Raw genomic sequence first — 16,836 nt, forward strand, 5'->3', positions numbered from 1 at the left:
AATATGACTGCAACTCCCCCTCCTCAGCCTGAGCCTCTAGGAATTTGAGTATTAATATGACTGGGAGGAGTGGCTTCATTTAGATTAACATATTCTTCATGTCCCAGCCATGTTTCAGTAAGACAGAACAGATCAATTTGATTGTCTGATATAAAATTGTTTACCAATATTGCTTTAGAAGACAGAGATCTAATATTTAATAGTCCACATTTGATTCTACTATTCTGTTCTATCGTTGCAGTGGTTGTTTTAATTCCAATTGGGTTGTTAAGTATAGCACCTTGTTGGTTTACGTTTGATTTTACCGATCTCAGTCGGGGGACAGACACCATAGTTATGGGATTATGAATGGGTGGCTGCTCCAAAGGAAGCACAGAGGAGCGTGTAGTGCTGTACCTGTGATTACTGATATTATTGATTCTTACTGGAATGATAAAGCTGGTCTGTGGGTTAGCAGAGTTATTTGTAAAGGAGTGAGAGCTTATGGGAGAGTGTGACTGGGAAGTGCGCTTGTGCGTGTGTTTACGGGGTGCAAAAAGTCAATCAAAGGTCTTGGTCTGCACAGCGTGCCGCAGATTCTCACATAGCATCTGGCTACCGCGTCTATTGGGATGAATCCCGTCCCTACTGAACAGGGAGCCACGTTCCCAAAACAGATTCAAATTGTCAATAAAACCTATCTTGTGGATGTTGCATTAATGCTGGAGCCAGGTGTTGAGGATGAGTAGTCTGCTAAAAAGGCATACTCCGCGACCTCGAGATGGAAGTGGGCGTGAAATAAAAATAAAAATTTTCTATAATAAATAATATATGTGCTTGACAGTGCAGATCTACACCCCTAACTACAGTATCAAAATTGTGTTCTTACACCTCCTAATATACATTAGTATAACTTATAGGACAAAAACTAAAGTAATTTGAAATTTGTAAATGAAAAAATAAAAAGGTATACAAATATTTGTCCAGTCTAAGAGGAACATATAACAACTCCTGTCTCCAGCACCATATGAACCAGCCATTCAGAGCTGCACCTATGTCTTAAATCACAGTAGGATCACATGGTCATACTATCTAATTTGAATTCAGAATCAGGTTTGTATAGAGTGAGTTTCTGTTTGAGCAGCCATTGTTTTAAAGGATGAAGCTAAGCCAACAATGGTGCTGGCCAAATGAAGAGGAGGCTCATGAACAAGCCTGTTATTGTGTTAACAACCCCCTAATAGTCCACTTTACTAGAAGGTGTTCAAAAAACAATGAAAACCAAACAACTTTGGGGGGGGGGGGGTCAATTATGTTTCACAGACATGCAATACTTATAACAATTAACTTTAAGAGCTAATTTTATTCAATGCCAAAAATGAAACAAATGATTTTTAAAATAAGAGCTGGATGTTTTTTAATCCTATCCACTGAGTTCTTAGCTTTCAGCATACAGTACATGGCAGCACTGAAACCCACTAACCAAAGAAGGTGTTCAAGTTGAATTTAAAAGGCATACTATGTTCACAATGAACTACATACAATGACTTTGAATACTTGCGTAACTTGGCAGTTTATTAAATTTGAGAAAAACACATTTACACTGATGCATTTTTAATTACTTTCATATTCAGGGTAGTAGTCTGCTTTTACACATCTAAGCTGATTGAAAATGTTTAGACCTCAATTGGATTAGGTGTGTAAATGTGGAGAAATAAACTAACACAATGTTAAAGAGATTTTAATAAAATAAAGCAGACATCTGATGTTATTATATGTAAAATGTAATCCAGAAAAAATAGGCAAATGTATGTACTAGCTGCTCAAATAACAGAGATCTTGAGACTTTGATACTAATAATATATTATTAATAATATATTTCACTCTTAGACATCACAGATTAGAGAGAAGAAAAAACTACTCATTTAATTTGGCTACAAACAATAGTAGCAAATGAAGTAGTGAATTAGTGGAAAACCTAAGAAATACAGTTCCATATTATATTGGTCAATTCTATGATTGATAAGTATTAAAAAAATGTGTTCAAATGGTTATTGGGATTATTTTATATATTAGTATACTATATATATTGGGATAACTGCTCTTTAGATCTTTCATTTGGGTCTAATCCATACCAAAGAACATCATGATCCACTGCTGCCCAAGCCATTCGCTCTGTGGTAAATGTGACTGCCCACTGTCCTGACGGAGAAACTACAATAGCGCCTCCTGCACCACGGACACGTTCTCCCATGTACTGCAGAGACAACTGTGAAGAATCTGCTACTGATTTACCTGTGAGGAAATATGGAAATAGATGGAAATAGTTAACTAACGAAACACATTGAGGGAATCAATGTGTGGTCATGTCCTTCCACAATACCATACAACAAACACAAGAAATAGTGTGTAAGTGTGTCCATTTATGCTGTTTTTGCTGCCATTTTCAGACAAACAAAAGCTTCTAAAAACTTGCAAACTCATGTCAGTGAAAGCCATAATGTTACAACAGCAACAGTCCTACAGAAACTTTTTTTTTTTTCAATTTAATTCTGCTAATATGCTTTAAGCATATATAGAAGCTTGTCTTAACCCAACTAACACACTCATCTATTAAACTCATTGCAGCCATAGTTAAAATCATCATACTGTCAAATTAATTCTGCTCAAACATAGTCGTAAAAGAGTGCTGTCCGAAATAAATAACGGTTGCATTAATTCTGTATTGCCAGACAAAGAAAACGTACAGGCTACAATGCAAAACTGTTATTACTCTAAACTATACTAAACCCACAAGACATGCACACTATTTTAACATTATTCATTCATTCCACGTTTTAATGATTATCCCAAAAACAGAAGTGGTGACATCAAATTATATTAAGACCAGATGAAGTCTGACATATGTGGCTTATCTTAATAGTTTGAAAGTGTGATACTTCACCTTGTTCAATATGTGAAAGAATGAGTCTGGCCAGTGTGACTTTAAGAATAGACTCTCCATGACCGGTACAAGACACTGCACCACTAAAGTTGTCTGCGTATCCTCCAGAGCCTTATTTACAAGAGAGAACATGAAAAAATAATACTACAAAACAAAAATGAATGATTAAAAACAAAGTTGGGAGTATAACTGAAATGATCATTTTGCTCTTACAATGTAGCTTGTAGCGGATGCAGTAGCTTATGGTGTGATAAAATCAGAGTTTATAATGATTATATATGATGATGATGACTTCTAATTTCATTTCATCTAAGTTGAACTGCAGCTGATAGTGGAAAAAGTGCAAGTAAATGAAGTCGTACCAATGATCGGAGAGTCTCCCACTCTGCCAACCATTTTATTTCTGATCCCTCCAGTTGATGTTGCACATGCAACATTACCAGCAGAGTCCACAGACACTGCTCCAACAGTATCATGGGTCCTAGAATAAGAACAAAAGGTTATAAAGGTGGACATATTTCACTTCTCATGTAGCTCAGAACAGAAAACATCTATTACACGAGACAGATGCGTAGAAGAGGGACGAGTAGGTCAAAAGTTGCAAGAAACTCCTGCACACTGTCTAACTTGCAAAAATAAATTGAATGGCAACTTTCAGTACTAGACATTCATCAGACAAAAACGTTTTTGTGTTTAATGGCAAAAACATTTTGCCTGATCCTCTTCCTCCCCAACTGCAAATCAGAGCTGTTCTCCAAGTGTCAATTTACAGAAAACATTTTTCTAAGATGTGCTAAAATACATAGGATGTTTTGAGAATTGAGAAGGCATTTACCAGGCGATCATCACATTTAATGAAACTTAGTATAATGGCCATCACAACCACATTGTGAGCCAATGTTAATGAAAGCAGTTGCATTGTTTCTGTTGTTTTTGGTCAACTTGAAAATAATTGACTTTAACTGGTTTGAAGAGGACAACTTGAAAACATTTTCTCCTGCTGTTTTAACTTTTGTGAAAACATTTTGTATATAAGCTCATTCTCTACCAAGCACGCTCCAGAGTTTATATTTATTTTATTTCAGGGTTGTTTCACACCAGGCTATTCAACCTGAAAAGATGATGTGAAGAGATGTATGAATGAAATCCAGACTAGACTAGAAGGGGTCAAAAGTAAAGGTAAACAGTGCAGATACTTACCACTGAGAGTTGAAATCCTGCATTACTCCAGTGAGATAATTATTATGTTTCTCCCACTCTTTCCTCTCATACTCAGTCACCAGTGTATCAGTGGGAACTGTGGCCATGCCAATGCTCTCTGCAAACAGGTTTGCACCTCTGCTTGACAACATGATGTGGGTTGTCTGAAATGTTCGATGGCAGCAGACATGTAAGAGAAAGTTTAGTTATGGAACATGTTTTTTTAAACATTTTTATTGTTGTGTAATACCACTCCGTTCAATGCACACAAAAGCTCTTTGCCATTAGAAACACTTAAAAAAGGATCCAAATCAGTGATTCCAACCATCAGTGGTCTCTTACAGTTTCCTTTTAAAAAGAGAAAAAGAACACCTTTTCCATCACTGCCCGTGCCAGTGACACAGGGTTGGCAATGTTTTTCACTGAAGACACAGCACCACTGGCAAGTGTCCTTCCATCCATGATCATGGCATCCAGCTCCACTTCTCCATCAGCATTTAGCACTGATCCATGCCCTACAATCACAATCAGTAAGTATAAGTTATACAATGGCTCAGACAGATGCAGGTGTTGTCAAAGCTGTGCACAGCTGATAGCGAGTGTCCATGTAAACTGGAGGTAGTTTATAAATGCTGAGAAACTAATTCAAATCTAACAACAGCAGACCGAGAGAGTGTGAGAATGACAGGCTGTTGTCATATGTTGCCTGCTTCATCCTCACAAGTCCACAGGGTGGTGACAAAACAGTGCAAAAGAGCATAGTACTTATGAAATAATGAATGTATGTACTTATACAGATTTGTTTGGTACATAAAGTGATTCTCAAGAGTTCCATTGGTGCTGATGTATAATTCAAAAGATTTTACGGTCTGAAATGTAGCTTTAATGTAGCTTCATTCTATACAAATTTGAGTTAACACATATGTCCGTGTGAAGCATGTTGGCAGTGTTTGTCTTGTAATCACACTAACAGAAAACGATTTGTGCACAAGCAAGATATGCATCACTGTGCTGACAGTTGATCTACACTGATTCATTACTGAAAACTGTCCATTAACAGTATGTTAGTGACAGTCATGGCCAAGACCTTATGTGAAAAGGATTCAGGTTAATTTAAGTCAAGTTGTCCCCAAAAGATTCAAGCACAAGCAGATTGTTATTTTGTACAGTGTACAGGAGTCTACCTTCTATTCTACAGGTTTATGTTTTGTTCAAGCTTGCTGAGGTCACCATGACTAAAATGTAGTTTAGATTTTGGTGCAGACTCCATTTTGGATTAATACCAGATTATGAGGCTGAGCCCCATAATCAGTCAGCAACCTCAGCTCTGCTGACCATCATCACCACTCTGATTCTAGATGGAGTCTAGATGAATGTTGGCATCGCCACCAGCAGATGGAGACTTTGAGCTACAGACAAAACTAACTGAATCATTAAAGAGGATATTGATCATCAGTGATTGGCTCCTGGGTGGACAGGTGGGAGTAGTTTGAGGCGTTTTAAACTGGTGTATGAATGGATAAGAGCCAAGAGCTATGGCTTTCAAACCTGTTGCTAAGATCTATTTAAATTACAGAAATCGGAGTACAGATATACACTGAGTTGCCAGTTTATAAGGTACATCTAGCTAAAACTAATGCAGTCTAATACAACAGTCCTGCAATACATCAAATAAACTGGCGACTGAGTGTATAACCCTGTGGTTCAAATGTAGATTTTAAATGTAGATTTGTGTGTCTAAGTGTGTCTTAATGGTTAATATATATTGGGAAGCATAATTGTGTACAGTATACCTGCATTAAACACAGTGTTTTCTTCCAGAGCCCTCACAGCTGCCTCAACAGCATCCAGTGCACTACCTCCTCTTCTCAACACTGAAAACCCTTCACATGATGCAACCTTTACTCCATCAACAGAGGCCTTGGCCAGGTCATCTGGTATGGCCCACGCCCCACCGTGCACGACTACGACTGCTGACATCTTTAAGTTCCTGCAGGAAAAAAATACCTACAATCAATACTACGATCACTTCATTTTTAATGTTCTGTCCCTCCTCGGTGAAGGCCATCTCAAAGCTCTTACTTCGTCCCAGAGGACCGGCATCGAGGAAGGATCATTGAGGAGCTATAGCCGAGGATACACGAGAGCAGCCTTCCCGGAAGCCGTGCAGCTGACGGAGTTGCTAACTCTGCTCAAACAGCTGACGTATTTATGTGACAATTCAGAGGAAAGGACTTCCTCTAAAACACATTTGCTCATTGCCTCTCTCCTTCAAAGATTTCCTCACGTCTCTCCCGGGCCTCCTCGGTGTGAGGGACTAAGACACGAGGAAGGGAGGCAAGTAGAGATGACAGGGATGCAAGTTAAGGGCTTTGGGACGTCACGTATCCTATATCCTTGACGTTCCACTTCCGGGATTGCGCCGGTGCCGCAGGAAATTCCACCACATGCATGTATTTTCCGTTTCCTTCCACTTTCTTTTTTTTTGGAATTTAAAATTCGGTGGATTTATGAGGACTATTGTTAACTGCTCCTCAGATCTCTGCAGGATAAATTGAGACAGCTAGCTAGACTATCTGTCCAAGCTGAGTTTTCTCATGTCGTGTTTTCATATTTGCCGTCGTGTTTTCCTATTTGCCGTCGTGTTTTCATATTTGCCGTCGTGTTTTCCTATTTGCCGTCGTGTTTTCCTATTTGCTATCGTGTTTTCCTATATGCTGTTGTGTTTTCCTATTTGCCGTTGTGTTTTCCTATTTGCCGTTGTGTTTTATGATTTGCTGTTGCGTTTTTCTATTTGCTGTTGTGATTTGCACTTAAGGGCCACCGTAGAACACTCCTTCAGTGCGCTTTGGAGGAGGGTCTGGCAAAGCGAGACTATAGGCACCCATTGACTTTATTAGTCATTTACAGGTAAACATTAAACTTTTTATCAATGAGCAACTCCATTAAGAGTGCAACCATGATTGCATGTATTGCAGTTATTTTAATAGTATAAAATAGTTCCTTCATTCATCTGATGATTCATACATGTTTTGAAGTGTTGATCTGACGATGAAACTGCGACACATGTGAACCCTCTCAGGCACTGTGTCCAGACACAGGTACAGAAAACAGTAACTTTGCCATGAATTTCATGCAGCTAATTGAATACACATACTAAAAGTTAAATATTTTCATACCTTTCGTGATCTTCTTGCTTCATCCCGGGGGAGAATCCCTCCGCCATAGTCAAGTGATTTCGTGGGATTTGTCAAATGTTTTGCTCACCCCTCATCGCGACTAGGGGTCTGCATACTAATGTCAAGTGTAATATGATTCAAGGTAACACTTCCGGTGAATCCTTTCAAAATAAAACCCGTGTTTCCCAACTCCGTGAACGTTGAGTGGTAAAAAAAAAAAAATAAAATAAAAAAACATCTTTAAAGAAAAAAAAAGAGGATCAGTATACTGAGGAATTTCTGTTTTCCAAATGTTCTTTTGGCACCATACTTAATCATGCATTCAGGCATTAGCCTATCCACAAAAAAAGGTTATAACAAGCCTGATAGTAGGCCTGATAAACCTGCCTGAGATTGTTTCCCATCAGGTAGCCTATTGCACACCCTTTTGTGCCCAAGGCATGATTGTGTTCTAAACAATCATGCTTTGGGATCATACACCAAAATAGATAATCTTGTATCAGGCCAAATTAGGACGACCCTGGGCCCTAGGTGGGTCTATTTCACAGGCCAGTTCTGGTACATGTATATTTGTGTTATAGGCTATAGTAGATCTTTAAATATAGTTTTATTTTGAAAATAAAGTATGAACACCACTTTTGGATTCTTGTGATTCTTGATGAAGGTGGGGCTAACCTGTCTATGGGGCTAACGGGCCAAAAAGAGGACAGAATTGATTGCAATTTATCAATAAATCAGTATTCAATTACATTTTATTTATAGTGTCAAATCATAGCAGAATTTTTATCAGGACACTTCGAGATCGAGTCTAGTCTAGACCAAACTCTGGTCTAAACATCCATATTCTGGGGGTTGTTGGTATTTGTGGCCTTAAGCAAAGGGTTGTTGGTCTTGTTATTGATTCATCTGTATCTGGGGGCTCCTGATTTAAATAAGAAATAAAAGTTTAACAGAGTAAACTCGGTATACCACCATTCACAAGCATGGTAAGAACTGCAGAGAGACATACAGTTACAAACTTTAGCACACACAAACTCTCACTCCATGCAAGCAGCACAAACATATTCGAACTACAGATCCGCTACCTGATCTGGCAAACTTGCATAATGTAATGTAATGGACAATTCCACTTCCAACCTGTAGGGGGACCGAAGCGGGAAAAGTTACATAGTGTTGCTCTAAAGCATACAAACCCCCATGTATTCCCTGCTTTTCTGCTTTGCTATTCTACTGCTTTTGTCCCTATGACCACCTTCTTCACCTTTAGCGTTTATTTATGTCTTTTGAATGCGCCTCTGAAGCACTGTGGCCACTCTCTGTGTTTGTCTGTTTGGTTTGGTTGTCATGGTAATCAGAGGCTGTGTCGGGAAAGGGGAAAGGGTGATTCGGGAGTGGACTGAACAAATAATCAGGCTACATAAAATATATTGACGACAATGTCGTAAATTACATTTGTCAACACTGCGCCTGCTACACATGGACAGTGAACTCACAGAAAAAGTCAAAGCAGAAGAAACAATTGATGCTTACGATGCCAAAAAGAAGCGGCGCATATCGGTACATTAAGGCAAGAGGTTAGTTTTTTAAATGCCAGTAATGTATTGATATGCCACGTGTGGAAAATATAATTATTTTTATAATGTATTTTATTGTGTAACCTCTCAGTGAAATAGTCGTAGAGCTTTTTATTGTGAAGGGTAAAGCAGAAGTGTTGAATTCTGACATGTGTTGCCATTGACTGTGTACACAGAACACTATAAAGACTAATCTGCATCACATCGATGTAGCAGTGAAATGTGCAATGTTGCACTTTGACCACTAGAGAGCTGTAAGAATGCATCTAATCCAAATTGAAACTCTTTGAATACAGAGAGGGTCTAAATTACAGTGTCTGTCACAATCATCTTTGTCCAAAGTGACATGCAACAGTCTGATGAAAGTCTTGTTCTTTCTGCCCTGACAAACATCGCTGTATGAGATATTTTCCTCATCCATATTTTTTTCTCTCTTTCCTTTAATGTCATGATGAAGTCTGCCTGCTTGAGTCTAAATGCACAGTCATAAGATTACAAGCACATTAACAGTCATAGTCATCATTACCATTAGTAGCCACTGTAACAGCGGCAGGAGTATCATCATCATTGTCATGAATCATTTCATTGAATAAAATTAAATCAGTCAAGGTTCAGCGAGCATGAAATGCAAAGACAGTACTGGCCAACGTGGGCCCAGTCACTTATTTTAGGCTATCAAGCAGAAAAATTAAATTGTGTCTCATTTCAGAGAGACAATAATCGTTAATTAAATAAAGAAATGGCGAATGTATGCAAATTTTGATCAATAGTGGCTCCTTCTGGGCCTGCTTGTCATTTCAGAAATGAGAAGAAGTAGCAATTAGCAAGAGCTATAATGTCAAATAAGATAAAAAATCTAAATATGTATTTAGATGCAAACAGAAAAATGGTTGGTTTGTTTGTTGTTTGGTTAATAAAAGCAAAGCCACATGGGCACTGGCCTCTGATTCCTACATTTGATACTGTATTTTAGTCTCCCAATTAAACTACAGTAACTTCATACTTCATACTCAGCTTTAATGCCAAGACACTAGTCAAATGAAGGAAATAGTTCAACCATTTTTAGAGTGATTAATAACAACATGCACCCACAGTAACTACACTTAGATTTAGAATGAATACAATTCTGTGCACATCCAAACTTTGAAATTATGTAAGTTTTCAAAGTTCTATTGATGTGTTTAATATTTAATATGTGGGAGAACAATATAAGATTTTTACAGGCAAGTATAGTTGTTTCTTGTGTTATTGCACATTGTGTTATTGCACATTGACAAGAATTCAATCATTCACCGAACGCTAGAGTCTGTAGTCCCCCCACCGTCTTTATGATTCTGATCAGTGCAGTCAGAATACATTTAAGGTCAAATGGAGCTAGAATCGGTGATTTACCAGCCTGTTCTGCTCAAATTGAAAAGTGAATAAGTAAAGCAGCCTGCGTGCCACGCTGCAGATGACTTTAGGATTCATATCAATATCATAGCTACGGGACAAGAGAGGCATTTTATATGAGATGCATGCTTATCATTTCTGACACCACTGACGTTGCTTCATAAAGACCTAATGAAGCATTCACTTGACATTGAAACGTCTGTACTATAGTGTTATATAATTCACTTTACAAGCAGAAACCGCTCTTCTTGACTCATTGAGCACCAATAGGACAGGAAGTGAACATCTTACATTATTCTGAATCTTATTCTGGAATTGCAGCCCTGCTCTTTTACTTGCTAACAAACATTAATAAGGTAGGCTGCTTAACATCTTACATGGACGTTGCTCTGTATAATCTGCATATTTGCTTTACTGGAAAAATAAAGCAAATATGCAACATCTTTTGTGTGATCATGCTTTTATTGAGATTTGAACAAATTTACACTGGGAAGGGATTACAAATTCATCAAGTACCAGAGTGAGAAAAGAAATGAGGTATAATCTCAAATACTTTATACACTATAGCCAAAGTTAACAGGAAACAAGATATGAGATGATTGATGCTGCTCCCTTCTCTTCCCATAAGCCATTAATTCAATAAAAAAGGAACTAGTTGGTCATAATTTTGCAGAGCTTTTTAAGTAAAATGCCAAAAAGTGATTTACTCCATAATAAGAGAGTCCGATTTCTTTTTGTGTAACAGAGATGTTGGAGTAGAGCAGGTCTTGTAACCCTTCAGGGTGCAAAATGTTCATCTCTAAAGGCCTACAAGACACAAGAGCAGTAAGATTAAACCATTTGGTTAGAGGCAGCATAAATGACTAGGGAGCACAACTGAAGAAATAAATGACTTTATGTTGTTTGTTCTCATAATATGCTTTTATTTAGAGTACATGTTATGACAATGATAATAAAGAAAAGAATAGCTTCTCCACATGTGCAAAACAATCATCAAAACTCAGTGACGCAGGCAGTGTTCAGCACCATGGACAGCGACACAGAGACCTGTGTTGTATTCCTTCAGGTTAAACTGCTAGTAAACAGTATAAACACTTTGCTACAGGTACAAGCTACTCTAGAGAACTTTGGAAACTCTAACAGCAACTCACAGGCCACCGTATATTAGGGTTTGCCTCAGCTCAATCGAGAAATTAATTGGATAAGAAATGTTTTTCTTGGAGTTAAGGGTACTATATCTTACTAGTATGCCATTACTGGCTTATGGCTCCACTGATAGCTCTTATAGGGATTTACAGTGTGGTTGGCACTGACTTACGAATTTACAGTGACCTATGATGGTGTAGGCATATTTCTGTTTTTGTAGTCACAAAACATTTGTAGTGTTATTGCATAGTATTCTAAAATGTATTTTTTTTAATAAGGCACTATTTGCAACATAATTTACATAACACTTTCAATAAACCAGCTGAATCTCCCATTTCATGATACCATGTTGCATGGATCAGTGTCAGCCCCGACCTAGCGCAACGTCAACTTTTTTTTCTCCATTACCTCCAAGCACATCGCCCAATTGGTATGCGCTCAGCGGGGATCGTCTTTGTTTTCCAGCAGCGCCAGTCCCAGAATATGGCCAATAATGATGCTGAGGGGCGGGGAGCAGCGCGGTCTGCAGACCCACTGAGTCTGAGAGTCTGGCGGGGTGCCGAGGAGAGGCAGCAGGCAGCGGTGGCGGAGATGGGCTCACACCTCTGAATCACAAGTCAACCTCCAGTCGCTCACACCTCTGAATCACATCTCAACCTTCAGTCAAGCACCTCGAAGACCCGGGGCGAGTATTTTTTTCTTTTTTTCGAGGGGTTTCGCTTGTGGCGCTCATAAAGACTGGTAGACTGAAGCTAAAGCAGGAGCGGGAAGGTTTATAGTTGCATTCCGACGCTCAGCACTCCTGTCGCCTCACCTGCACGGCCGGAGAAGAGGTCCGCTGTGGTAATAATGCATCCAGATAAGTACTTACCTGAATTGGTGGCCGAGAAAAGCAGCTTGGACCCCTCCTTTGTGCATGCGGTGCGCCTGCTTGCAGAAGGTAAGTCAGGTATTTTTCAAAGTCTGACCTAGCTTTGCACAGTTATTTGTCAGAGGCATTCAACCTGTTCAACGAAACTGAAAACACCATTACATAGAATTTTGGGGAAGTAGTGACCTAATATAAGCTTATTTTAAACACATTGCCCATGGACTCTTTATGCTTGCTTGAAGGCAATGAATTCACTTTGCTGTATGTTTAATGAAGGAAGCTGCTCTTTGGCTCCAGTGGAGAACTTTTCTGAGATTTTCTACCATGGAGGGAAGAAATGCAGTGAGCACAGAAAGTAAAGTGTGTGAGAGTCATCCCCTCTTATTTTAACCCACTACCCTCTGGCATCCAACATCCAGAAAATTAACTGAAACAGTTGGCAGAGCAGTTCTCAGGATTAAAAGGGTGAAAGGACTAATTATATGATTGACTGGATTTAAAATGTGCTGTTCATTTATACAGTGTATTTCCAGCTGATGTCATTTCAGCATAGAGTAACATCAGGATTGCAATGTCCAGACCAAAACAAGCTGCATGTTATCAGAAAAGACTTGTTTTTCAGCAAAAGCGACATCCTCTTTGAGTTTTCTTGATTCAAATTTAGCCACAGTCTGATACTTTTAAGAACTCTACCTAAGACATATAATCAGGCTGAAATGTAAGTGCTAGATTCTAATATAGCAAAGAAAACGGTTTAATACACCATGCATGAGATGCACCTTCCCTTTATACCTATTACTTATAATAACTGATAACTGTCATCAAGGTCACATATGGGACTTAACTGGGACATATGTTCTACAGTCTTTCTAATGATTTAATGTTGCAGTATGTCTAACATTTACAGCAAAATATAGAACTCAGCTTATTCGGTTCACAGATGTACCTTTTGCATTTCTCCAGTGCAAATCCAGACAACGTGATCTGAAGGGTTGAGTGATGTGCTTTTGTGGATGATTGGATGAAAGGATATACTTTTATTCTGGTGTCATAGACCCATAGGTGTTCAGCCCACATGGGCTTACAGGACACTACTTGCATTACATACAGAGGCAAGAAAACAAGCGTGAGAGCACTTGGTACTGTACCCTTGTATGAAAACATAGTATATCAGATAGATAATACTGTATATATTCCTGCAACATCTGACCCCATTAATTTAAGTAATTCATTATTTCTTACTTTGTGCCCAAATAAAATCCCAAAATCCTGCTTGAGCCTTTATAAGAGTTTTTGACATTGTTGTTAAAAGCGGTAAAGTCAAACTGTGTGTTAAATTAATACACTCTGATTGGACAGTGTGTTTGTGCTCTGGTGTTTTCTGCCCCTTGAGCTTTTCTGTTGAAATGTGTTGATGAGACACCTGACAGTTCTGCTCTTGTCGCTAACTGTGATGCAGATGGGATCATCTGTCACACAGTACACTTTGCCAAATTTACTCAAGGCTGACTCACATAGCCAGGACACAAACACAAAATGTTGTCTTCATCATATCCGCTGTAGTGAACAGCAACTTGCATGTTAAAATGGTGTTATTTACGTTTTTTCCATGTTCATTTCATTCAGTTAAAGCAGTTTTTGGGAACAGATACAGATACACTTGCATTTCCCCGTAATTTACAATACAGTAGATTATACTACAATACAGTATAATACTGTACACAAAAATGCAATACACTGCAATAAATAATAATACATTGCAATAGAATAGCATGCATCCAGTTTGCAAAGTCAACACACAGCATGCATGATACACAATAGTGGACAATCACTATAATAAGTATTGTATTACACTTGTATTGTCAACTCAATAATCATCCGTGGACAGCAAGATAAACTGCTGTTTACAGGTTTATAGATTCACAGCTATTTATCGGTGAATAGCAAAGCATGTAATCCTGAATTATTCACATCATGCACAATAAACAGCATAGCATGGAATTACCATGGGCTCAGTTAACAGCTCCATATTTATGAAGTGAAAATGTGTTTAAATTATGTTACCTCTAAAATCAGTTGTCTCTCTTTGGCAGATTTAAAACTGTTTGGGACAAAGCTCTTCCAGAGGGTGGGTGGGGATAATTCTACTTCAGAGCAGAGTGGGAGCTTCTTGTTTCCTTTGATAGTGAAAGTAATGATAAAACAAGTGAAGATTATTTGAATAACTTTGCATAATATACATTAAATACAACATGTATACAACTTTCTATTAGTTGTTAACCGTCGTCGTCCCACTTTCCCCAAAAATAGTTCCTTCTTGGTCACAAAGCCATCTTATTTCAATATAGCATGAGCCTAATGATTGCTCAAATGATGAAAGTCAATTTCTTTATGTGTAGCACTTTAATTTGCCTTTGACTAAATAACAGCGTAGTTGTTTTAAAAGTGGGTGGAAGTTAGAGTCAAGGAAAGGAAGCCTTTAACATACCCCAGTGATTTTCCTACAGAGCAGTCTTGCCATGAAAACCAATGGGATTCCTAATAAAAACAAAGGTGTGTGTGTCCTATGTTTCCATTTTTAGGGCAAAAGAGAAAATTTCTCCATATTTATTTTACAATCACAAGATCTCTAGTTTACATTGTCACTACGCGTTTTGACAGGCTATGTAATAGCTTGAATGCTCTCACAAGTGCTGCTAGGCACAGTGACAATACAATCAAATCAGCATGAGATTTGAAGGATGTAGGATTCTTTGAATAAAACATGAGAATAGATATGGAGGAGGACCAACCCCATGAGTCATGTCAAGTAAAGCATAAGAGAGCAAGAACATAAGAAAAAGTCCTTATAGTGATTTCACTTACGGAATTTCATGAATTTGTCAGTTTAATGTCCATTAAGCTCGATACTTGGAACTTAAAGTGCCTTTGTCTTGGAACACCACATTGTCTGGGCTCAAAACACCATTTAATCTACATCATAAATGACTTTTTTACTCATCATGTCCATTTCCTTCCTGCATTTAGCCATTCTTTGAACTGCTTGAGCACAAGTTTTTACTCAAGCACTAAGCTGCACTTTCTTGTGGTTCTCATGTTTACACACAGGAGGGAATATTCTAAGAAAGAGAGAAAGCAACCAGCAGTTAATTACAGTATTGGCTAGTTTCTGCTGGCACACATTGCATATGTGAGGGTAAATTCTGTGCCACATACTTTAGGCTGATGAAAATGCTCAGTCACGGATTTATCGAAAAACAAGCTTGGGCAACGACCCTTTAACTTGAATTAAAATCTATCAGACAATGCATGCATCTGTGCGATGCACTGCAACCTCTTTAGCCTTAGTTTCTGTCAGCCGATACTGAAGAGCTACGTATAATTAGATATTGAGATGGTTAGCTTCAATGAGTGACTGTTTAGGAGATATACATCTTATACTCTGAATATACATGCAAAAAGTACAAATCAATGTACAAATTCATATTGCAGGGGACTTTTCTCGACACATACATACAGATGCAAGTGGCCTGCTTATTTGGGAACGTAAAACTTCTCTCTCTCTCTAAGAATTGATTTGCATCTAATCTCTCTCTCTCTTATTTATAAATTGTTGCTCACATTCTCAGTGTAAACATTATGGCGCGCTCAGTATCCAGCAGTGACCCAGCTCATAGCGACAAATAAACAATAACTCATGTGCAGGTATATGACCTGTCAAAAGGACACAAAAATTACATTTCAGGAAAGTGATACATTGCATTACATTTTCAGCATTTAGCTGACGCTCTTATCAAGAGTGACTTACAATGAGTGCATGGGTCGAATAAGATTAGACTCCAAGGTCAATGAGTAAATGAGTGGATGAGCCAAAGCAGCAGCACTCGGAAATAAGGTATTAGAATATGCTACCGTGCCTCCTTAATGTTCACATATAACAGGGAAGTTCTAAATAAATAAATAGAAATGGGATTTATTTAAGTAAAAACTAGCAAAATCAGGGAAAAGTACAGAAGTAACAGTGGCATCGTGTATTTAGGAAATAAGGTAAATTACTGTCTTTCTTATGCTTATAAGTATTCTCATATACGTAGGTTACATTGGAATGTGTTTGATGCAGATTTGAAGTGAGTGGTGTACCTGTTCCTTTAGAACACCACAGCTTCACTTAGTATCATAGTGTGGAGGGCAAATGAAAGAAAGAATACCAATTTATCAATTATTTTGTTGTAAAATGTGATTTCTACAGTAGTTTGGTTACATTCTTAGGGTTTCTTTGTTCAGGTATACTTTTAGTCAGTCTCTGCTCAGGGTTTTTAATCATTAAAGAACTGCATGCTGATGGAGGCTAATGTTCTGTTTCGTCTGACATACCAGTAATTACATTCACACAGATTGTTCAATTAGACAAGGAAGTACAGTGCTACAGTATGCAGGATGTAACGTTAACACAAATAGGACTGAAAAAAGAGAGATACATACTGATCATGAAGGAATAAATCAATCAATCAAAGAATAAATCGCTCAATCATTACTGTACAGTTTTTGCAC

At 38.2% G+C, this 16,836-nt stretch overlaps 2 protein-coding genes across 2 annotated transcripts in view; one reads left to right on the forward strand and one right to left on the reverse strand.

The window, feature by feature from the left end:
• Positions 1-1,627: 1,627 nt before the first annotated feature.
• On the reverse strand, positions 1,628-7,392 carry LOC144532525 (isoaspartyl peptidase/L-asparaginase). Its single transcript, XM_078273323.1, has 7 exons — positions 7,303-7,392; positions 5,917-6,113; positions 4,496-4,638; positions 4,124-4,287; positions 3,286-3,404; positions 2,924-3,034; positions 1,628-2,274 (listed from the first exon to the last, which is right to left on the reverse strand). Exons 1-7 carry the CDS (start codon positions 7,347-7,349, stop codon positions 2,060-2,062), a joined length of 996 nt encoding a protein of 331 aa, XP_078129449.1. The 5' UTR covers positions 7,350-7,392; the 3' UTR covers positions 1,628-2,059.
• Positions 7,393-12,263: 4,871 nt separating this feature from the next.
• The window catches only part of khdrbs2 (KH domain containing, RNA binding, signal transduction associated 2), a 66,435-nt gene continuing 61,862 nt past the window's right edge, over positions 12,264-16,836 (forward strand). Inside the window, exon 1 of the mRNA XM_078273484.1 lies at positions 12,264-12,354. Coding sequence (XP_078129610.1) covers positions 12,264-12,354 — 91 coding nt within the window. The remainder of the gene's footprint in view (positions 12,355-16,836) is intronic.

Source organism: Sander vitreus, chromosome 17 (genome assembly GCF_031162955.1).
Source record: "Sander vitreus isolate 19-12246 chromosome 17, sanVit1, whole genome shotgun sequence".
In the NCBI taxonomy this organism is placed as follows: Eukaryota; Metazoa; Chordata; class Actinopteri; order Perciformes; family Percidae; genus Sander; species Sander vitreus.